Consider the following 23,846-nt stretch of genomic DNA (forward strand, 5'->3'; position numbering starts at 1 on the left):
GCCAGCCAGCAGTCAGCAGCCAGAGGTGGCTGGCGGCTATGCTTAACCAGAAATTTTCCCAACTACCAGCAAGAAGTTCATGGACATGTGGTACATGTGCATGCGTGTGCTTTAAAAGGTGGGAACCTCGCGCCAAAATGTTCTTCGGCGTCGCATCGGGTTGTGGTATTTTTACATTTTGGCTTGTCTAGTTAGGAAACCTTTCAGACAGCCGAGGCCATTGATTTTGTCCAAATCAATTTGTCTATTGTTTTTTTGGTTTATTACTCTAACCTTGCTTAGTTGCATTTCGCATAACTTAGTTAGCGAACTGATGATGTTTCGTTTGATGAAAGTATAGGAAATGTATTCACATAACATAGCTTCTACATACATTGTTCTAATCATTGACAGCGAGTATAAATGATGTTTCCATATGTTCAATATATGGTATGGGAAACAAATGGAGACAACAATGAATTAAATTATAGGGGTAGTTCAGATGCTGTGTTTTTCCACCAAGTTGCTAATGGTGAACTGTGATTAGATGCAAGTTTATTCATGTTTCTCGCTTTAAAAAAATGCAAAAATAACACTATCTGTCATCACCTCATCACTATCTGTTGCTAAGCTTTTTAAACTCTGAACGATTTGGAACAGGTAATTGAATTCTCCATCAATCGCACGGCATTTTCTCGCCGTATGTTTAGTATGGTAACCAACCTATTTTGGACCCCTTCAGCAGCTGTACATAATTTGGACACTTCCATTTGATTTTGCTGTAAGAGTCCAAATTATGTACAGCTGCTGATGGGGTCCAAAATACGTTGGTTATCCTACCATTAAGTTAATGGATATCTTTCAATGCCTGGAACCTAGAAATCTACTGAGAATGGAAAACTAGGATATGAAACGGTATTTTCAGCATGCTTCTAATTATTCAGTAGTTTCTGCTCCTGTCGGCCTTGAAACCTTCGAACCACCTTATCACCATGAAACGGATAAGAAAAGAATGTCAACAAATAGTGATACCCTCTTTTCTCCTTTGCGAAATACGGAGAACAGAGGGTAGTACCGCAAAATTTGGACACAGCATCAATACAACTGAAATGACCCAATAAGATTAATTCAAGAATTTTAAAACACACAAAATTCACAAACATTAAGGGCAACTTCTAACAAACAAGTCAATACTGACCAAACCTCGTGATTTTAGTCATGACCTTGAAATGCGGTCAGGCATATATTAATATTTTTTGAAACGATGGTTCTACGATTGATGAAGGGACGGTAAGGGCAAGTAAGGGGGGAGGGGGGGGGGGGGGGTAACAAGTAGCTTCGCTTAACAAGTTGTCGTTGTGACTCCTACCTTTTGTCCAATGCTGGAAGGTGCATGGGTCGAACCAAGCTATAATCTGAGATAACCGGATTTGAACCCCCAACACCCGCCAGGGCATGTGGCTCGTTGGTACTCGTGTACCTATGAACCACAGAGGTGCTGGACAAAAGGAATCTGTACAACCCCCCTTACTAACGTAGCGACTTGGGTTGAGGCCAGGGAAGCCACATATAATTCTGTGCTTTTTGTTGGAAAAATCTGGCCATCTGTACAGCGAGGAAAAATATCTGTACAAAAAACTGTCCAATGCACAACAATGAGAGTGAAAGAGACGAAGAGTCATTTTGTGGACTAAGGCTCTCTATTGCGGACTATTTCCGTCTCTTTCACTCTCATTGCAAAAGCTCAAAAATCCGTTTAATCTGTGTAATTGGCGAAAATCTGTATTCTGTGCATACAGATTCTGTACAGGCGATTTCTTTCAAATAACTGCACGGGTAGAAATTTGATGTCCATAACGAGCAAAATAACTCATGATTCCCGGTTTCTAGCTCATGATTTATGAAAATACACCATGAATAAAAATCATGATATCACGAGCTTCTTGCAGTACAACACAATGCAAAACCATGAACTATTATGATGATCATGATTTTGTGCTGTCTGATATGGCAGTTCAGTCATGATTTGACATGAATTCACATTTCATGATTTCATTCATGGCATCGGAATCAAATTTCTTTCCGTGTGTTAAGCACAGAATAATCTGTGCATGTGGCAACCCTGGTTGAGGCACAATTTGTGTCTAAAAATAGCCCAACCCATGTCGCTACGTTAATAAGGGGGGTTGTTAAGCGTAGCTACCTATTACCCCCCCCCCCCCCCCCCCTTCCGTTCCATTCTTTCCCCTCCATTCCCAAAAAAATCGTTCATTACTTGCCCTTACCGTCCCTTCATCAATTGTAGAACCATCGTTTCAAAAAATATTAAGTCAATACTGACAAAATTCAACAAAAATCGATGCATCATCGGTACAACAATCAAATTACAAAGAGTAAATATTAAGGCAGAATTAACACATAATGCATAACAAATTATTCTGCAATAAAAATATGAAAGTGCTACAAAATTTGTTTAAAAGAAAGACTTACTTACTTTACTTTACGGTCCAGTGCTGTCGGTCCTGTTCTGAAGTTCTGCAATCCCCTCGAACACCATTTGACCGTGCATCGTCCTCGACAGCGTACATCCATCGGGTGCGGGGTCTGTCGTGAAGTCTACGGCCCTTTCCTAGTTGTCTGTTGGAAATAGTTTTGGTTATTCTTGCGTCGGGCATTCTGGCCACGTGACCAGCCCACCGTAGCCTGCCACATTGTACTACCTTCACTATATCAGCATATTTGTTCATGCATCTGCGCTACACTCTGTTTTCCACTTTGCCACCAAGTATTGATCGCAGAATTTCACGCTCGAAAAGTCCAAGCACAGGATTTTGACATGGAATATGGATTGTGGGGTCAACTAAAAACCTATCCACGCTATGTTCGAAGTTATTATTTAACTTACATGCACCTCAGATTTCTCTTCACAGGATGTTAGTATTGGTCAAAATAATTAATTTAATGATGGTCTTAAAATATTCTATCTTGGGTTTTTGACAAAATTCAATTTTCAAGGTTATTTAGGGGTCATCCCCTCACAAGTGGTCATATCCGTTGTAATCGACCACCTCCGATTTCAACCAAATTTGGTATAATTGCTCATTCCGACCCCGCATTCAATTTCTCAAAGTTTTGTATGGATTGATCAATCCCAGTGCGCCACTTCTCAATTTTTCTCAGATTTTCGAAAAAACTAATTTTTCACTGCATGTCACTGTAAGGGGGATTGATCAATCCTAAACTTCGTATTGCTATAAATTAAACTATGTTGTACATAAATCGTGAATCCCGGATGTCCTTTGTCACAATTTCGAGTTTTGCAAGTTTCTGGGGAGTTCTTGAGTGTTTTTTTATATATAAATTTTCCTCACAGTATAGTAGAAAACAACTCCCCCCATTGCTCAGTCTGATAAAATAAAGCTGATAGCATTTAAATATTCCCCAATATTATATAACATTTCGCCGAATACCATTTTGCGGAACACCACTTCTCGGTTGACCATAACGTGGAGGTGGAATATAGAGTTTCGCGGAATACCATTTCGCAAATACCCTAACGCGGGATGTACCATTTAACTGAAAATTTTTTCGTGAAAAGTGCTATTTTGCAGGGTCGGTCGCTGTCGCTCGTTCGGACCCAACTGATGGAAAGTAATAGAGTCCAGTAGACCTAGGAAAACAAAGAAACCTAAATAGAGGTAATCTCTGCGGGGGGGCTCTACCCCTGCGGTGGTCGACGCTTCCGGTGTATGGGAGCCCCCCCTCCTAAAAAGGGAAAGGGTCCCAATTAATCATAGAAAACATTCTTGCCTCCAAAAACACCCACATGCCAAATATGGTTCCATCTGATTGATTAGTTCTCGAGTTATGAGGAAATTTGTATTTCATTTGTATAGGAGCCCCCCTCTAAAAGTGGGAAGGGGTCCTAATTCGCTATAAAAAAACATCTTGCATCCAAAAACTTTCACGTGCCAAATTTGATTCCATTTGCTTGATCAGTTCTCGAGTTAAGAGCAAATTTGTATTTCATTTGTGTAGGGGCCCCCTTCTCTTGAAGGGGGCAGGGGTCTTAATTCCCCTCTTAAAGAGGAGAGGGGCTCAATTCACCATAGAAAAAAAATTGCCCTCTAAAACACCCACATGCCAAATTTGGTTTCATTTGCTTGATTAGTTCTCGAGTTAAGAGGAAATTTGTATTTCATTTGTATAGGAGACCCCCCACCCCTCTCTTGAAGTGGAGAGGGGTCATAATTTCCTTCCTAATGAGGGGAGGGGTCTCAATTCACCATAGAAAAAAATTCTTGCCTCCAAAAACACCCACATGCCAAATTTGGTTCCATTTGCTTGATTAGTTCTCGAGTTATGCAGAAATTTGTGTTTCATTTGTATAGGAGTCCCTCCTCCTAAAATGGGGAGGGGTCCTAATTCATCATAGAAAAAATTCTAAAGAGGGGAGGGGTCTCAATGCACCATTAAAAATATTCTTATCTCCAAAAATACCCATATGCCAAGTTTTAATATATTTGCCTGATTAGTTCTCGAGTTATGCAGAAAATTGTGTTTCATTTGTACGGGAGCCCCCTCTTAATGGGGAGACTCTAACCATCATAGGAACCTTCCTCGGCCCCAAAAATCCCTACAGGCAAATTTTCACGTCGATCGGTTCAGTAGTTTTTGATTCTATAAGAAACATACCGACAGACAGACAGACAGACAGAAAACCAGTTTTATAGGTATAGATTTTCTTAATATTGCCAATGAGGAGTCCACTACCAGGGGGCTCGAAATGCGAGGTTTTTGGTGTGGAGGTGCGTTGGTGGGCTTCCTGAAACAAAAAAAGAGCTTTTCTTTTGAGCCCAAAAACCTGCAGCCAAAATTTGAAAAGTTAATGATTGCTCATTATCCTTTAAAATTCTTGGTTTCTCGTTATTTTATTTTATTTAATTCAATGATTTCCGGTGAGAAAAGTTTTTTTTATTATAGTCACTTTAACAGCTTGGGTCATTCGTGACTTTCTGCGGGGTTGGGATTTGAACCCGGGTGCTCGGTGTGAGTGGCGTGAATGCTAACCATTACACCGAGATTGACCCCAGAAAATAGTTGTACAAGTGATTCTGGAACAAAAGAAGCAACTGATTTGGAGAGGAGGGGGGCTGACAAAGGAGGAGGAATGTCCAAATGAGGGAAAAAGATCATTAAGTGACTGCGAGACCAAACAACCGTCGCCATCCTGCTGCTTATACACTAATGTCTGGACAGACCCATTCTCACGAGCCAGTCGGTATTTGTTTTGAATCTTTGCCTACTGGACATCAGCGATGTCCAGCATCATTCATGTTGGTTTCTAGTCTAGTTTGTAGTTTTTATTTGATTAGCACACAGTCCGATGCTAATTCAATCGAATTCCCATCCAAAAGGCCGTTCCGGTTTAAAGCTGCGCTCGTGAACTTATTGCTAAATCTTGCATCATTGAAAAAGAAATTTATTTTTTCAACAATAGAAACATGAATGGTGTTTCGTGGAGTTCAATGGATCTTTGACATATATTTAAATAAAATGTATATTAATATTTCCATAAAATTATGTTTATCAAACTGCACTACAGAAGCTGGAAGCCAAAAATTTTCATTCAGAAGCTTTGGGAAGCAAGCATTCTTCATTCACCTTGCTTTTTGGTTATCGTAGAACATATTTCCAAGTCATTCTACAACCTTGAAATCATCATCTAAAGCCACATTTCGGACCAAATTTACACCTTCAGCAAATTGGCGATAAAAATTGGAACCATTGAACTGGTGCTAATTTAAACTGTAGCACGAGAAGCCGCCAAAGCTCGCGCGTTGGTTCAAACGTCAACCGTTTGTCAACGTTAGTCATCCGCTGCTGCTGACAGAAGACATAAAGACTCGATAACATAAAAGCTGTTGTTTTCAGATAACTTCGAAAACATATTATTCAGCGGACAGTGCTGCAGCAGGGAAATACCGCAAAAAATACCTCGTCATGCTGGACTTTTCATATTCTACTCGCAACGGATAGATTTTGTTTGTTTTTCTCTAGATAGATTGGCGTTCATGCGTCGAGCTTCGCCTCACGTAACGTGATCATCCTTAGGCGGCCGCATCGAACCTGTAACCCGAAACCGAACAAGCAACATTTCACACATGTAAATTGAAATTCTTTGGAAATTTGCCGCAAACCTGTCTCGCTTCACCAGTACATATTTGGGGCTTGCTAGTTGTCGCGATTCACTACGTAGAAGTAGGTAGCAGTTTCTAACTTATCCTGACTAAAAGCAAACTCGCGAAGTCTCGCACGGGATCGTTGCCGGACCGGATGAAGCTCCCCGACAGGTCTTTTCGCGTTCGGCGTTATTCACGATTGTAAACATTAATATTAAAATAGGTACGTTGACTGTGGTTCCCATCAGATACTGTCGGAAACGGGATGATCGTCAGGCGGATAAACAAATTTCGTAAGCTATTACTTTCAATAATAATCATCCACGGGTCATAGAGTGTGTGTATTCGATCAAATTAGGTATAGTTATTAGGGTAATATAATTTGTTTTGTGTTGATAAACTCAAATTAATTGAAGTCAACTCAGGTTAAAACGACTAGCAGTTATTGGACGCCAGCAGTAGCAAAATCTGGAGGTGGTCATTACTTGCACGTTGACTAGGTTCACGTTAGCTTGATAGCGCGAGGGGTTAATAGCTTCAGCACAGTCCGCAAATCCTACAGTAAAGAAAATTTAAAGAAATTAATTTGTATTTTACTGGAAATGGTATTTCACAAGCAAACAGAATGTACCATTGAACTATGATCGCATTGTTTGTCAACTATATGCGAGCCACGTGTGACTGTTGCACACTATATCTGGCGGATTCCCCGTCAAATTCCATGACAAAAGCACTCTCAGCACTAACTGGCTTCAAGCAGGATAAAATAATAGAATTAAAAGAAAATTCTGGAAAGTTTGTATATTTACTATAGTGTGTTTCAATTTTCAATCTTTTCGAATTTTGCTAAAAAGGAAGTGACCTTTTCGCAATATCAGATATTTTCGAGTCGCATGTCAGGATTTTGATCGATATACTATTTCATTGAAAGCGCATTTGATCGAGTTTATCAGAATTTAGGCAGCACAACAAACAACTTAGTCAGTGGCATGATTCAGCATTTTGACATCGTTTTATTCCTAAAGAAGCTACATTATGAATATTTACATTCATAAACCTCAATATCATCCGACGCAGCAGTATCATCAAATTGACAACCGGTTCGATCTCGTCAGATACAACTTGTAATCCTTTGCTATATTTTTAATTATCAGGATGTTAATTGACTAGCAATTTACTTACTGTGTAATGATGATAAACTTCTTTTGTTTTGTGACTGACTTTTTCGGATTACATATTCGTTAGTTTCAAAAGTTTGCTTTTTATGATTCATAATTTCATTTCACAATCATGAGCTCAAATTAATATATGTGAAAAACATTTTTTTAAATCTTTTATTTTTCGCCATCGGCTCGGTGCAATAAATATTGCTACTACTCCGTTATTGACCTGGAACGATACTACAAGAAAATGAAATGAAAATAAAAACATTTTTCCGAACCCAAAGAGCGTCAAATCTATGATGAGTAACATGAACATCTCAGACAATGCAGTACATTGACCTCGAACATGTGATAAGACAGCTTTTTGTCGAACAGCCATTTATGTCACCAAGCCAGACATTATTCAACTCATATGCATTTTGCATTATTATAGCGCTTTTTATAGTTCAAACAATTTAATTTAACTGCAAGACGGAAATGCATTACAGAAAACTTTTGCAGTTTAACAAATGTCCGAGACAAAAAAAAAGTGACAAACAAACGGTGTGCAATGAAGTTATTCCGCAGTGCTGAGATTTCATGCGCGCGATTTACGTTCTGACTGTCTGGTTTGTTGTGTTCAGGGAAGTTGTTCGGTTCGGCATTAATGTCAATCTCGGAGTTCGGCTTGTACTTTTCTATAGTACAATCTAATGGGATTTCCGCTTTTAGTGTTTTCTATCGACCTCGACGAATAGAATTTATCTTACTCTATGTATGTTTTTGTCAGATTCCATAACAATCAATGCAAAGCCTTTGTTCCACGCTAGGTACTAAATCCATTAGAACACGCAAATCAAAGAAGCATACTTACACTGCTAGCGCATTACTAAGGTCACAGTTTTGACAGTTTTATTCTGCCATTAAATTAAGTCACTAGGTGCTAACCATTATTATTCACGTGTTCTGCTATAAAAAGCCACTTTGGAGTTTGAATGCCGCGATTTGGTTAACCCGCCGCGCCGCCTAAAATGAATAGTATGCTTATGTTAAGACATGCGTAGGAAACGCGAGCGCATGTTTTATTTTAACGTTCATCTCAGTTAATTCGACGCGGAACTGTCTAGCAATTTATTTATCCAAATAATAGGTACCACAAACTGTTACGTGTAAACTTTGCATGTTTCAACAAATCACCGTGAAATTTCGCACGTACTCTTTTGATCTATCGCTGGGTATGTTCTTAAGATATCTCGTGACGGAAAACGAACACTGCTGTGCATTTGCGCATATATGTTCGAACGTAAAAAAATGTCTTAAAAGTAGTGCATGTATAGTTTCAATTGAATTACAGTTAATTTATGAGCCAAAAAACTGTTGCTGTCTTACTACAGACTTTCGATTGCTTTTTGCGTTCCTCGTCAAGAATCAGATCGACGCTGATTCAGACATCACACGACACAAGATTTATATCACGTTGTGGGAGTGCTGCAGCCACGAATGTTGAGAAAACCTTACATTCATGGGTTCGAAGCTTATGCTCCAGGTTTAGCTTTGGCATGCTATGATTTGTATTATGTTTAATATCTTCTCTTTTGGCTTACTTAAGTCCCTGTGGAAAATTGTTAAATCAGTACTAGACAAGACGACGTTGTTTGCTAAACCACTAAACTGAGATTAAGAGTTTCTCAGTTTCAGTGCATCAGTAGGTGGTCTGTGGTTCAAAGATACACGGGTACCAGTGAGCGACACGCCCTGGCAGGTGTTGTGGGTTCAAATCCGGTTATAATCTCTGATTACAGCTTGGTTCGACCCATGCACCTTCCAGCATTGGACAAAAGATAGGAGTCACAACGACAACTTGTTAAGCATAGCTACCTATTACCCCCCCCCCCCCCTTCCTTTCCACCCTTCCCCTTCATTCCCAGAGAAAAAAAATCCTTCTTCATTACTTTCCCTTACCGTCCCTTCATCAATTGTAGAATCATCGTTTCAAAAAAACATTTTTGCAGAGTTCTGTCGGGAATCGGTCCTTTCCGTCGGCTCTATTATTCTTTAGCTGACCGATTTCTCGCCGGATCTCTTCGAGCCGGTACGCTGTTATCGTTTGTAGGCACTCCTAGATTATCTTCCGTTGCGTCCTTCTGTTACATCGCTGTTGAGATGTTCATCGAAGAACTGCTTCCATCTGTCGACCATCTCGTATTCTTTTGTGATTAGATTCCATCCCGCGTTCCTATCACATGTCGGGTTTCGGTGTGTAGTCCTTACGAGTTTGATTCATCTTCTCGAAAAACTTGCGTGTGTCATTAACCCGGAATTGTTGTTCTAGCCAGTGTTGCGAAGCCCACATTCGTGTGGCCTAATTTTCGCACACACGCGTGCTCATTCTAACGAACACGCCGACATAAGCATCCCTTTAAAACTCCCGCTCTTATATCTTCATGCATTGCAGCGAATTTTTGCGACTGTGTGTTTAGCTAACAACGACAGTCGTCGCTCGTCGTTGCAGCCCGATCTGCTGAAACCGATTACTCACGACGGCTCGTACTCCCGCCCGTGAGTAGAATCGAGGGCAACGATGAAGAAGAAGAAGAAAAAGTAATGCAAAATTTGTATCCCTAGTGCGCCACCAGCCTCGCGGGCTGCTGATTCCCCACGAGTTTTTTGTCTCGGGAATAAGCGCGTACGTGCGCGAGTGTGTGGGTAGCAGAATGTCTGCACACAGCACCGGCGCAGCTGTTTCCTTTACACCTGTGTAATATTTCTTTGCAATTGCCTAACCCAAATCCGGAAGGCAGTCGCAAAATCGCTTATGACATCACGAGAATTAGCTTAGAATTAGAATTAGCTTATTCAACTAATGCAGAACTGTACCAATGAAACAAGCGCTTGATAAGCTACTATACAGCAAAAATCCTTTATAGGATGCTTTGTTCTTCTGTTCTCAAAGATCTTGCCTGCCGCGTGTGCCCAGAGTGGGGTCAGAATTTTGCTTCAAGGGAAACCGTGGATGGTTCGTGAGTAGGCTATGAAGGAATTTACAACAGATAATTGATTTTGTTTGTTTTTTATGAATTTGTTTGTACTTTGGTTTTTTTGAACTTGTTTGAAGTTTATTGACTGTTTCAATATTCTTTCAATGTCTAACTTTTTAAATAAAACATGAAATTTGGTGTTTCAAAAAATCTTACTAAGATTTTACAAAGGGGAGGGGGGATTGGCCAAAATCTTCCGAAATCTTATACAGGGGAGAGCGGGAGTTTAGAAACGAGGAAAAAGCCCTTACAGTATTTAGACCGTATTTTTTATTAATCTGGTTATAGGCTTCGCCCGTTATCAACCTAAAATTAATTAATTGTTACATAAAATTTACATAAAAAAATCTGAAACTACATTGAATTTGCTGCTTTGTCATTTCTTCATTAATTATATCACGATACATGGACATCCTGTACATTGGTTCATTCCTAGCATAATTTTGCATTCTGTTTGTTAAATAAAAAGGCCTAACCCGTCTAAGTGAGGAACGCCCATCGTATACCGTTATTTGACTCAACGGTTACGGCGAGTTATACCTGCCGCTCAGCAGATCCTTCAGGAAAAGAGCATCTATGGTACGCCGTCTACTTTCTAAGCTTTCCGTTCCTATCAGCATATAACACGATTTGTAATCTGGTATCTCTTCAGACCGTCCTAAATTCCGTAGGGCGCAACGTATAATTTTTTTCTGGATTCGCTCGATTCGCTTGCACTTCATATGATGGTTGACATACTATAATCGCGTATTGAACAGCACTGCGTACTAGGCCATTGTACAAAGAAATTATAGTGTACGGATCATTCAGTTTACCGCTAAGGCGTTTGATTAAGCCAAACAATGAGTTTGCTTTTGCGACTATCTTTTCAACATGGCGAATGAAATTAAGCTCGCTATCTATTTCCACTCCAAGATCACACACACTATCTCTTTCCGGTATTATGTCACCTTCTAATAAATACTCAAACAACAGTTTGTTTGGTGTTCGGGTGTACGATACCACACTGCACTTCGTCGTATTCACTTTGAGACCAAACATTTCGCAGAAACCGACGAACCGGTCCAAGCTATTCTGAAGTATGCGAAAATCCTTCAAGCATTTCACAGGGAGAAAAATCTTCACATCGTCGGCATTAAAACGTAAACACCAGGAAGAATTTCTGGAAGCTCATTCATGATGGTTACGAAAATCAAAGGTGGCTTCCCTGAGGTACACCAGACCAAACCGGAAACGATACTGATTTGCTCTTATCTATCTTGACATTTTGCGAGCGGTTCCTTAGATAATCACCTATCCATTGCAGATTCATTCCGCATATTCCCTATTTTGGTAGTACAGACGTAATCGCATCTATATTAATTACATCAAAAGTCTTTGACATATCTGTGTATATTGTATCCACTTGCCAACCATCCATCATCCATTACGCAGTTCTCGAGACAAACTCTGCCAAATTCATTACCGTTGAACGTTTTACGAAATTCAATTTTCAAAGTTATTTAGGGGTCATCCCCCTCTAGTGATCATATCCGTTGTTATCGACCACCTCCGATTTCAACCAAATTTGGTATAATTGCTCATTCCGACCCCACATTCAATGTCCCAAAGTTTTGTACGGAGTGATCAATCCCTCTTGCAGTGACATGCAGTGTAAAATGAGTTTTTTCTTGAAAATTTGAGAAAAATGGAAAAGTATCACTGCGATGGGAGATTAATCAATCCATACAAAACTTTAGGAAATTGAATGTAGGGTCGTAATGAGCAATTATACCAAATTTGGTTGAAATCGGAGGTGATCGATTACAAAGATTATGATCACTTGAGAGGGCATGACCCCTTAATAACCTTGAAAATTGAATTTCGTTAAAAACCCAAGATAGAATATTTTAAGACCGTCTTTAAATAAATTGTTTTGACCAATACTAACATCCTGCGAAGATAAATCTGAGATGCATGCAAGTTAAATAATAAGTACCTTCGAACATAGCGTAAATCGCCCACATTAGGCAGAAACTCAAACCAACCAAACAAAAATAACGTAATTGCATCTCATTGAGTTACATAGCGTTAGCGTTACGTAGCCTACATCCGATTCGCTCTCAATTAGACGCGAGGCGACGCACGCGGTTTACAGCTAGTACTCCTATAATAGCGAATCTAGCAATTAATGGTATACCGAAATCTAAAAATGGTCAATTTTGTACAATATCTGTGTACTTCTTTTTCTGTTTTTTGGAGGAAACCCCCATTCTGTTTTGCCTATGAACCTTTAAAAAAAGTTAAAAAAATCTCAGTTTCCCAAAACAAAGAAAATTTCTCTTTCGTTTTCACGCCATGTAAGCACGAAAAAACATGTTTACAATGTTTATACAATATTTTTCCTAGAAAGCTTATGAAAATACCTTTCATTTGCTAATAATCAAAATCGGGTCAGTGGTGTATAAGTTATGTTTTATTTTAAATAAAGAACTAGTCATTTTAACGATGAATTTTTAGACCACTCTAAGCACTACATCGGAGCCACCATCATCCACCATCTCTTCATCTTATCTCGGATCCTGAGTCACCTTTCCACTCTGCAACTTCTATTCGACAATTATTCATTTTTGCCAGATCAGCCTGAAACTTTACAGGTCTATTGTGAGCTTTAATGTGCAAAAGAATATGTTACATAATCTTGTTTGTCACGAAGCGTTTTTTGACCGAAGTTACAAATATTTATTCAGATCATAAGCATTCTGGCGAATTTATCGGCAAAAATGAATTTGAACTTACTAGAGACATCATTTCGACCAGTGGCTTGTTTTGAACTTTTGATCGGGAACCTGCCCCTAATCTATCATCCCGTACCTTTCATCGTCCATATGAGTACATACTTCGTACTTCGTTAGAACCTTATTGTACAACTTCGGATTACATCTGTTGGCCACCAGATTCTGCTTCTGTCACCTTTTTACTTGCTTATTGGTCCAAAAAGATTGACATGATTCTCGCAGATGAATCCTTCTGAATTTTTTGACGTTCTGATAATCCGACAACTCTAGGTTTTCCCTATTCATTGTCAACACTTCTAAATGCTGCTTCCCTTAGTTTCACTACGGCGCTTGCAATGATCCTGTTGATCAAGAACACTGTACACAGTCGATTTAGCTAATTTCAACGACTTTGTGACTTTTAACCCTGGCCACGTCGGATTCTCGAGATGGGTGTTCAAAATTAATTTCAGGTCCGCAGCTATTTTTTCATGGGGACATTGGACTCTGCGACCAGTTCTTTGATATATTGTAGTGTCAAATATAACTTCTTTGAAACCAAATTGATCGTAACGGACTCTTTAGCAGTGAAAGAGAAACCATTTTGAAATACACTGCTGTCCAACATTCTAGGTCCGACCTCTAGAAGCGTTGCGATAAAACAGACAGTGCGTCCAGATATTAAATGACTCGAGCTTTAGAATCAGTAAGATCGTAGTACTAGCCCGCAATTGTTTGTCGGACAAAAAAATCAAAAAACCGAATTTTATCTGAATGTAGGACTTTTTACGTCATCAAAGTACATATAGGGGAATGTCGTCATGGTTGGGCCAGCTTTTGACATTCGTCCATAACTTCTGTTACAATACGAAATTTCAATCGGAAATCTAAATACATCGTCGCAAAGGTCTAAGAATAAGGTAAATCTGGAAAATTTTGAACTGAAGTTTTTGGAGCGTCTTAGTAGAATACGAAACCTGGAAATTAAATAAAAGGAAAACTTGTCCAATTAAATTAATTAAATTCTATGTATATTTTATTCTTGACAGATACGTATTTCCCCTACAACTTGCAGGCTTTCTCATTGTCTGTTTTCGAACTAAAAATTGTTGTCAAAGTTAGGCCATGTTGTACAGGTTGGACCACTGCCGAACATTTTTAACGCATGGAAATTGTAAGAAAGGTCTTAATTACCTCTTAAATCTTTGGTAAATGGTTTACCTGCTATTCACAACATTTCTAAGTTAGAGTTTTGACGACTTCCTAAAAATCAATTTTTGTTTGTTTGTTATAGAACGTCTCAGCAATATTTCATCAAGCTTTCAAGTCATTCGTTTTGAAAAAGATTGAAATCCTTTGATGTTTAAAGCTTCAAACGTGTGTTTTCAATAAACGATCATTTTCAAAACCTGTGAAATTTTTCTCTTAAAAACTATTGCATTAATCTTATTACCTATTGGCAACAACTGTTCGACACATAAAATATCCAACCCAAAGATGTTTTTTCCAGAGATACGATCACAAAACAACACAATTTTAAGTAAAAGGTGGGTGGTTTCGTATTCATTTAAAATTTAGCTTTAAAAATCTATGAATTTCAACACAAATGTCTTTCCGAAAGCTAAGGTTATTAATTTTCAGAACTTTGCTTTGAAGCATTTAGTGTATTGCTACTCAGATTTTACCAGATGCCAAACTTCGAATCAAAACGCTTTTCGCGTATGTATCTCGTATGTTTTCTTAGACTCTATAGATGTAAAACTCTTTTTGCGTGTTAGAAAATTTATTAACTTGTATTTTATGGAATTACCTACATTATTGCCAAAAAGTATTAGGAAAAGTATAAAATCGTATTGCTTTGCGATAAGGCATGTTAGCTGTGCTAGGTGTTTGCTAATTATAATCGACGCGCAATGCTAAAATTTGTTCTCTACAAACTAATATCAGTTGATCTTGGATTTCAGCTCTGTAAGTGTAACTAGAACTAGAAGTACCTACTCTAACCCGTCATGTTCGCATATCACATTTTAGCTTGCAACAAATCCACTGTCGAGGTTAACAACCGAGCTTCACACATGTTTATGGTATACTACATCGAGTTTCAAATGCATTTTTTAGTTACTTTTCTTCTCGGTTGCACGTTGCTTAGTGTCATAAGTCTTCTTGTAAAAGTTGGCAAATAAATAAATTAAAATGAAAATGTTTGGAATGTACATGGCAAGAAACGGTTTACAAGTGTTACAGCCTGGCTGCAAACCGAACAGGTTGTTCAACGTCAGCAGACCAAATTGAATCTAAAATTAGCAAGAAAAATAAATCCGTGGACATGATTAGTGGAATGGTAAATTTATTTAACTCACCAGTTGAATGGTCGTTATGTACTTCTTCACTTTGGATGCCAAAAATTTGAAAATCTTGTTATCGGATGCGGACATAAAGTAGTACGAATACATGATAATATGTACCACGGAGTTCGCCACGATCGAGAAGGTGAGCATGCTGCCTGAAATCAAATCGAAACATTGTAGTTAACGCACAAGGCAGGCGAGGGGTGTTGTTTTTGCCGATTAGCCAAAATACGTTACCTCCAACGTATTTACAAAACACGTATGCTATGAAGAATGTACTGACGTGATGATACACGTGCAAAAACGAAACCTGATTCTGCTTCTTCCGCAGTACGAAAAGAATCGTTTCCAGTAGTTCAACAAATTTTATAAATAGAATGTACCAGGACATCTCGACCATTTTGACCGCCCTGGGATCGTTGGAGAAATCAGTCTCATAGCAGCGATAAAAGTAATCCAACCGCCAGCCGGCTTGGTAGCACTGGAATACAAAACGAGTTTGAAATCATGGTCATGTACCACAGTTAGTAGATATAACTTACCATTCGTACTATGCCTATGCAATAGGCTACTTGAAATAGGTTATAGAATCCAATAAATTTTGTCAGTTGGTATGGTTTACGATGTTCCATGAATCTGAAATGTGTGAGTCATCATTAGACATCTATTGACAATAAAAAACCGAGGAGTGTTGCACCTAGGAGCTATGTAGTAAACAAGAGCCAAATACGTGACGATGGTTCCCAACATGGGAAACGGTGAGCCGGCCAGGAACCAATTGTGAGTTCTTGGATCTATAAAAAACGATATGTCTGAAAAAAGTTTTTAATTCACGCTTCACGATTCTTACCTGCATTTTCATATATGTAATAGTTGTACAGATCCATGCTATTCCGAAACCTGTGAAATTTGGCAAAGCATACCTATTATTATAAGTAGGTTAGTAAGTTTAATTCAAGGGACAGCTGTACGTGCTTCTTGGTAAACAGTTAACTACGATACTGAAGTTGGATAGTAAAATTCAAACTTGTTCGCAATTCAGATATCAGAAGGAACGTGACAACCCAGTCCAAGAAGGAAGTGCGGAAGGAACACTCCGGAATGTATTGATGTGTTGTGTACAGTGTAACCTATCAAAACACATTTATTTAAATAAGATATCGAGTGAATTTCCTTCACGTAAAATAACCATAATGTATAGGATACCTGAATTTCACATGTAATTTAATGTACCTTACTTTTCAACCTAATCACAATCAGAATATTGAACACCACCACAAATTTTAATGTTCAAATTATTATTATTTCTAACAACATTTTTGTTCATTTATTTCATTGCAGTCGAAGGAAAAAATGATGAAAGGTGTTCGGAGAGGCTGCGTCCGTTTGAAGGGTGCCGTCATAGGAATAGATGACCAGGACGTTAACACCTTCACTATCACTGTCGACCATAAAACGTTCCATTTTCAGGTACTAGCAGACGAAAACGTGCCGATAATCTCAAACGGAGTTCAAATGATGAACCAATAATGTTATTTCTGTCTCCGTAGGCCCGTGATGCCGACGAGCGGGAAAAGTGGGTACGCAGGCTGGAGGACACGATTTTACGACACGCAAACCGAAGTAGAGCCTTGTGGGAACAGCAGTACAGCAGTCCGGGTAGTGGGAGCAATTCACACGGAACTCCTAGTTCCAGCGCTAGACGAACCACCACTTTGGCACTGTTCGACGGAAAAGTCAGCGAAGCGGACGCTTATCTGCAGCTTATGATCGAGCAGACAACGGTAATTAGGAGGAATAATCGAATGACAATCGTAATCAATGAGTTTTAATTATTATTTCATATCTTTGTCCGTACACAGAAAATTGACAGCAGGATACAGACGCTAGGAGAATGCGAGGAAGCTGAGGGCTTGAAAACGATATATGAACACGCAAACGTAAGTTCTCTTTGGCATAAACGATGGCACAGTGCGTTGATTAGTTTTTTCTTGTGTAATATTTCAGGCCATGCTAGACAACATCAAGCATTCCATTGTTCTACTGCAAATAACAAAGGTGAGCATTGAATTAGACAAAAATCGCTACAGAAAAACGTACTCATTGATGAACCAAGCAACTTGACACTGAAGACCGAACAATTTCGAAGCGAATCTGTCCTGACATGTTCTACTATTTATTCAACGATTCTACGAATTCTACGATTTATTCAACACGAGAATTGAAGTTGTTGCGCTGAGGATTTTTTTTTAAAGAATCGGAAAACTTATGAAGCCTTTTTAAATTACTACCAGCCTTGGTGTAAATACCAATTAGTTAATAAAATTGGTCTTTTTCCACTAAAGTTACCCAATTTGGATAGATTAGAGACCAACCCAACCAGCGCACTTATTACAAAACAGTAGAGTTGACTGATATATGATTAGTTTGAGTTATTAATAAGTTATTTTAACTTGAAGTATCGTATGTGTGCTACTTGAGAAAGAGATTAGCAAAAGTTAACACATTCGGTAGTTTTTCTGCCAAGTTTGCCAAATTTAGAGAGATTAGGGGTCAATAATAACTATCAATCATTTTTGGCGATTATTAGAAGTAACCTTGATTTTGTAGCCCACCCAGTTAGCGTCGAGTTACGATGCTGGTCTAACAACCCAGTCGTCGTATGTTCGAATCTCAGCTAGGCGGTGCTTGCTAGACAGTGTCAGTAGGATCGTTTGCACTGGCCCCGTAATTTTTCTGTACTGTAACAGGCAGCTGCGAAGTCTGCCAATAAAGAAGGGTAATGTCTAAAGACGGTATAAACCCAAGGCGCTTTGCATGATTTTGTGCAGTTCTTCTAATATTGTTTTCAAAGTCTTATACTGTAATCTAATGTTATACATTATCTTGTATCGTTTATGAATTAATTGAAGTGTCTTCAATTAATTTCTTCAATATTTTTCTTGAACCATGTTGTTTATCAAATTATGGAATGGAGAAGGCTGACTTGAAAAAAAAACTATTGATCTATTGTGATCTTATCCAGGTGTTGTTCCGCACTTCGTTGTTATTGCAGTATCGCTATAGAGTGCTTAAAGTGTCGGTGTCTTTTCACCCCTTTTAGAGGGACGCTTCTTACTACTTTTCAACCAATCTAGCTCCAGAGCCAGGTAGTGCGGAGACTAGTTATAATTTGTCCTTGGATAAGAGGCTTCATTCGCACCTCGAGCAAGTATCATTCTTATAACCAGCCCCGGCTAAAGGCTTCATGGTCGGTAAAGCAGAGTTCAGCACAGAGTGAGGGTGTGTATGTGTGTATGTATGTGTTCCTTACTGCTTATGCATCACCAATCTCGTTCCTAGAACCAGGAACAAGCTATAATTTGCCCTTGAATAAGAGGCTTCATTCGCACCTCAAGCAAGTACCACTCTTACAACTTGCCCTGGCAAGAGGCTTTCATTGTTAGTAAATGCAGAATGCAAAAGGAAGGATCAGGAGGGGCCTGGGAATAAACCCATGCTAAAGTCACTTAACATCGAATGGCCTGATTCTACTAAGATTCGAACCCATGACCACTCTCTTGTCAAGGCAGACTCGACAAGGCATGTATGGACGTTATCACTGCTTCGAGTTATTTGGATCTGAGGTGCAGGGCCCCACATCGCTAAAATAAGTAGGTAAATGAGGCTAATTCACTCACAAAAAAGCAATCATCATGATGAAGTGAAACCCGTTTTGGCTAATTGAAAGCAGTTTTAAAGCAAATCGGCGCTACTTCAATTGAAACCAAAGCATTTTTTGCAGTATCACTACGAAATGAGTGAACTGCTTATTATCGGTGCTTGAGTGTTGATGTTTTCACGCTGGTTTTCCCCCATGTTTTTTACTACTTTTCAACAAATCGCGCAGTCAAGAGCCAAAAAGTGCGAAGACTAATTATAATTTATCCGTGGACGCACCTCGAGCCCTAGCAAGAAGCTTCATAGTTGATAAACAATATGAAGGAAGGATTATTAGAATATAATGTAGGGTAGACGCACCATTAGTGGTGGTAGTACCAGTAGTGGTGGAAACTTGAATTGTTCCATTATTTTGGCAGATTTTGGTACAAGTTTGATAAGTATCGAGCTACCAGTAACAGTATTATTTGATAAGTATCAAACTTGTACCAAAATCTGCAAAAATAATGGAATATTTCGAGTTTCCACCACTACTGGTACTACCACCACTAATGGTGCGTCTACCCTAATTATTGCAAGTTTATTGAAATATTGACTTACCTGTTTCTTTATTCAGACTTGAATTTATTTATTTATTTATTTATTTATTTATTTATTTATTTATTTAACTACATATCCATGTAATACATAGTACCCATTAATGGTTTTCAAAGTTTGCGTACAAATCATCTAGTAAAGTCAATGAGCAATCACTGATATCGTAGTTGAGCTATCATATATACATACATTGTCATTTTAGTCAGAAACTCCTAAACTCGAAGCGTTTAAAAAGATTGACTTCATCTTCGTGCTAAGCCAACCTAGCTTGGGGGTACACTTCCTACATCTGGGCATCTGAATGGATTTGGAACTATATTTGAAGTTAGGCATAAAATTAAACGAGAAATAAGATTTGAAATTGGATTTAAATTTGAACTTAGATTTTGACTTGCAATTGGTATGAAATTGGACTTCAATTTGAGTAAGGTGACCTGACCAGACGTTTTGGAGTTGGATGACATGTCACGGATGACCAAGCGTCCTTGAAAATATCCCACATTGACTTATTTTATTTATTGTGCCAGTTAAACGTTGAAGCGCACGGCAAACTGCAGATTACAGAGTTTATCACGCAGCTCTCTACTTACGAATATATTTTAAAACACGTAGTTTTAGATAATTATGTTGCTTCTAAGTAAATTAACTATCACAACCACTTTTCTATTCTTACAAATAAGTCATACAATATGTCCTGCATTCAACTAGAAAGACCCTGGTCAAGTTAAATTTGGGACAATTTGGAGCTCAGAATTGGAGTTGAATTTGGGCTTCAAATTTGAATTGAAAGACGGCTTAGTGGTGTAATTGATTAAACAACACGCTCAACTAGAGATTGGGAGCTGTGAGTTCGACTCTCACCTTCGCTAAGTCTATATTTTTGGCCTAATATCAAGAATTTTCAGTTTGCCTGAATCTACATTTCTCGCATTAAGAATTTATTTTCCCCAACATTGAAATTTAAGTTAAAATGGGATTAAAAATTTGACTTGAGATAGGACTGAATCGATTGTCTTTGCATACAATTTGATAAACTTTCACTGCAGGCTGCTATCCTGTTACGTTACCGTAGATTATTTTTATTGTCAAATCCCCCCGCGGTGAATCGCTGCAACTACAGTTCATTTACTAATTGTCACGATAGGACTAGTGTTTTTCATTACGGACAGGCTCTCAAGGCTCGTAAATTTTTGTTTGTCAGTAGGGCACTGTGTTTAAAAAGCTACTGCAACAGTTTTAAAGATTGTCGTTTATAGGCATCGAATATACGAGAATATAAATCATAGAATCATAAAACCTCCGAATACCACGTTTAACTCACTTTTAATGTAAAAATTGGTAGCCCATATCTACGGATCAAATTCTCCAGAAATGTCGCGGTTTCAGGGCTGCATACGATACAGTCGAGCGCGAACAGCTATGGCAGATAATGCAAGGGGGCGGTTTTCCTGACAAACCGACGCGGTTGGTAAATGCTACCCTTAAGCGAGTGATTCTCTCGATTCCCTTTAAAACGCGCAAAAGATTGCGGCAAGAGCATGGACTGTTAACTGTCAAATGGCAAGACTATTGAAGGTGTGATACTGCGGCAAAACTAGCCTTCGCAGACGACATCATTACTAGAACCCTTGGGACGGTGGAGGAAATTTACGCCAGATTGAAAACAGAAGCTAGGAGGATTGGGTTAGAAATCATTGCGCTGAAAATCAAATATATGGTAAGAAGAGGTTACAGTGAAAACTATGGTCGCGTCGCACAAGCAGTGACTATTGATGGCAATGAACTGGAAGGTTGATATGTGCATCGACACATTCAAGCTGGAAGTCGGGCCTACTTTTCCCTTGCAAGACGCTTCAAGATTTACAAAACGCTAATCAGACCGGTAGTCCTCTACGGACGTGAGAATGTAACTTTGCTTACAGTTTTATTGTTAAATCTGCGACTATGTAACCCAATCCACGCTGTATCCATCCATTTGGTACCTGTAAATACAGATCGCTGAATTTCATGGGTGGCGTGGGCGCTCCAGCACCGTCATGGCACGGCAAGAGCTCAGTCGCAAAGGTGAAAAGGTGTAGAGGATCCCTGCTGGTAAAGTCTCATTTTGCCAGGGCGCTGTAGCTTCCAACGAGCTGGTAAAACAGGCTTTGTAGTGCTGGGCAAAATGCAGAATCGAACAAACATTGCGGTGGCGGCGATTATCTGAAATCAACAGTTAAAGAGGCCGTAACAGCGGCGCTTTTTGAAGAAATTCTCAAGCGATTACGAGGAAATAGACCTTGGAAAAACTATCCAAATACAGCACAAGGGAAAATTTGACCAAATTTCGACAAGTGCAGAACATGTTGTGAGAGAAAAAAGCGCGAGAAGAAGGATAGAGATTGTAAAGAATTAGAACAACTGAGGGGTACACACCGAAACTTGATATGTGCAGGAACGAGGAGGGAAATCTGACCAAGTGCGAGATGGCCGACAGGTGGAAGCAGTTATTCGATGAGCACCTCAATGACGATATAACGGGGTAAGGTTAATCTATGCATGCACAGAAATGACAGTAGCGTCCTACACACTTAAAACGTTCGGTAAAATTTTACCGAACTCTGAACAGCCGAATGTTCGGTAAAAATTTCGATGGTGCCAATCGACGTTTACGGAACGTTAGTAATGTTTGGCATCATAAAAAAAATTTACCGAACGTTCGGCTGTTCTAAGTTTGGTAAATTTTACCGAACTCGGTACTTTTTTTAAGTGTGTAGCTTCTGAGATCAAGGAGAGAGGATGCTGAGAAATCATAAAACTGAAAACTAATAGCGCCGCCGAAAAGGATCGACTCCTGCAAAATTTCAACAAATATGGTAAGAAACCACTAGAATGAACTTTATTGGAGAATTTCAAGGATTTGGAAGGAGGAGAAACTACCGCAGAAATGGATGGCAAGATGGATGAATGGAAATGGATGGTCTGTCACTGTCACAGCTACAAATCTGTTCGATTGCTGTAATTACCGCGGCATTACGATGATCAACGCTGTCTTGAAGGTTTTCTCTCAGATCCTGTTACGTCGTCTATCTCCAATAGCAAGAAATTTCGTGGGACAATATCCAGTGGGTTTTAAGGGAGCCCGTTCTACTTTCTACGGATCATATTTTCATAGTCCGACAAACCCTCCTAAATCTGAATTTAGTTTCACATAATCAATCCGTTTGCATGACTTATGCGACTATTTGAAAACAAAATCTAGATATATCGACATATCGTACAACGTTCCCTCGCATCCTATTTTGTGGATTTCAGGGCAGCAATCGAATCAATCGTGTGCGAAGAGCAGTAGTATTTTATGCACGAGACGGTTTTCCCAAGAAACTAACGCTGCTGATTGAATTTACCCTGAAACCAAAGATGTGCTACGTGGGTGTTACGAGGGCATTGTGGTTGTGTGGTTGTGTGTATTGGGGTTTACCCTTCCTTCAAAGCTTGATCTACTTTACCCACTTATTCCTCGCTGCCAGTACTATCCCATATTATAGCCGTCCCTGGCGAGGACTCATTCGTACCTCTGACCAGTACACTTAACTATAGAAGGGACATGTGCACTGTCAAGAGACTTTAGTGGGTAAATTTAGAATTCAGCATGAGGAAAGGTAAATGAGGGGGGCCTGAGAATAAACCCATGCTAAGGTCAGTTGACATGGAATGGCTTGATTCTACTAAGATTCGAACCCACGACCACTCGCTTGTCAAAGCAGACTCGATAACCTTGCGGCTACGGAGCCCCCCCCCCCAACAGCGAAGGTAATCCATGCCACACTAAAAACGAAGGCTAGAAGGGTTACAATTCAATGCATCGAAACCAAATACATGTTAGTTAGAGGCTCTAGAGAAATCAACCTCCGCTTCACTCGGACAATGATCGTTGACGGCGACGAGCTCAACCACGATGAGTTCATATATTTGGAACATACAACGACGCATTCAAACTGGAAGTCGAGCCTACTTTTTCCTCCACAAAACACTACAGCTGTAACTTTGCTGCACTGACCGTATTTGAATGAACAGTTATTTTTAGCGGAGTACAAACAGAAAGCGGAGAGTGGCGCAGGCGTATGAACCATAAACTGCAGGCACTGCTTAGAGAGATTCCCAT

General features: G+C 39.3%; 1 protein-coding gene across 2 annotated transcripts in view; it reads left to right on the forward strand.

Annotated features, from left to right (window-relative positions):
- The window catches only part of LOC128738336 (oxysterol-binding protein-related protein 9), a 149,539-nt gene that overhangs the window by 87,537 nt on the left and 38,156 nt on the right, over positions 1–23,846 (forward strand). For both annotated transcript variants that reach the window (XM_053833387.1, XM_053833388.1), the window contains exons 2-5: positions 16,787–16,915; positions 16,996–17,229; positions 17,308–17,385; positions 17,453–17,503. In XM_053833387.1, coding sequence (XP_053689362.1) covers positions 16,787–16,915; positions 16,996–17,229; positions 17,308–17,385; positions 17,453–17,503 — 492 coding nt within the window. The remainder of the gene's footprint in view (positions 1–16,786; positions 16,916–16,995; positions 17,230–17,307; positions 17,386–17,452; positions 17,504–23,846) is intronic.

Source organism: Sabethes cyaneus, chromosome 2 (genome assembly GCF_943734655.1).
Source record: "Sabethes cyaneus chromosome 2, idSabCyanKW18_F2, whole genome shotgun sequence".
NCBI classification, from domain to species: domain Eukaryota; kingdom Metazoa; phylum Arthropoda; class Insecta; order Diptera; family Culicidae; genus Sabethes; species Sabethes cyaneus.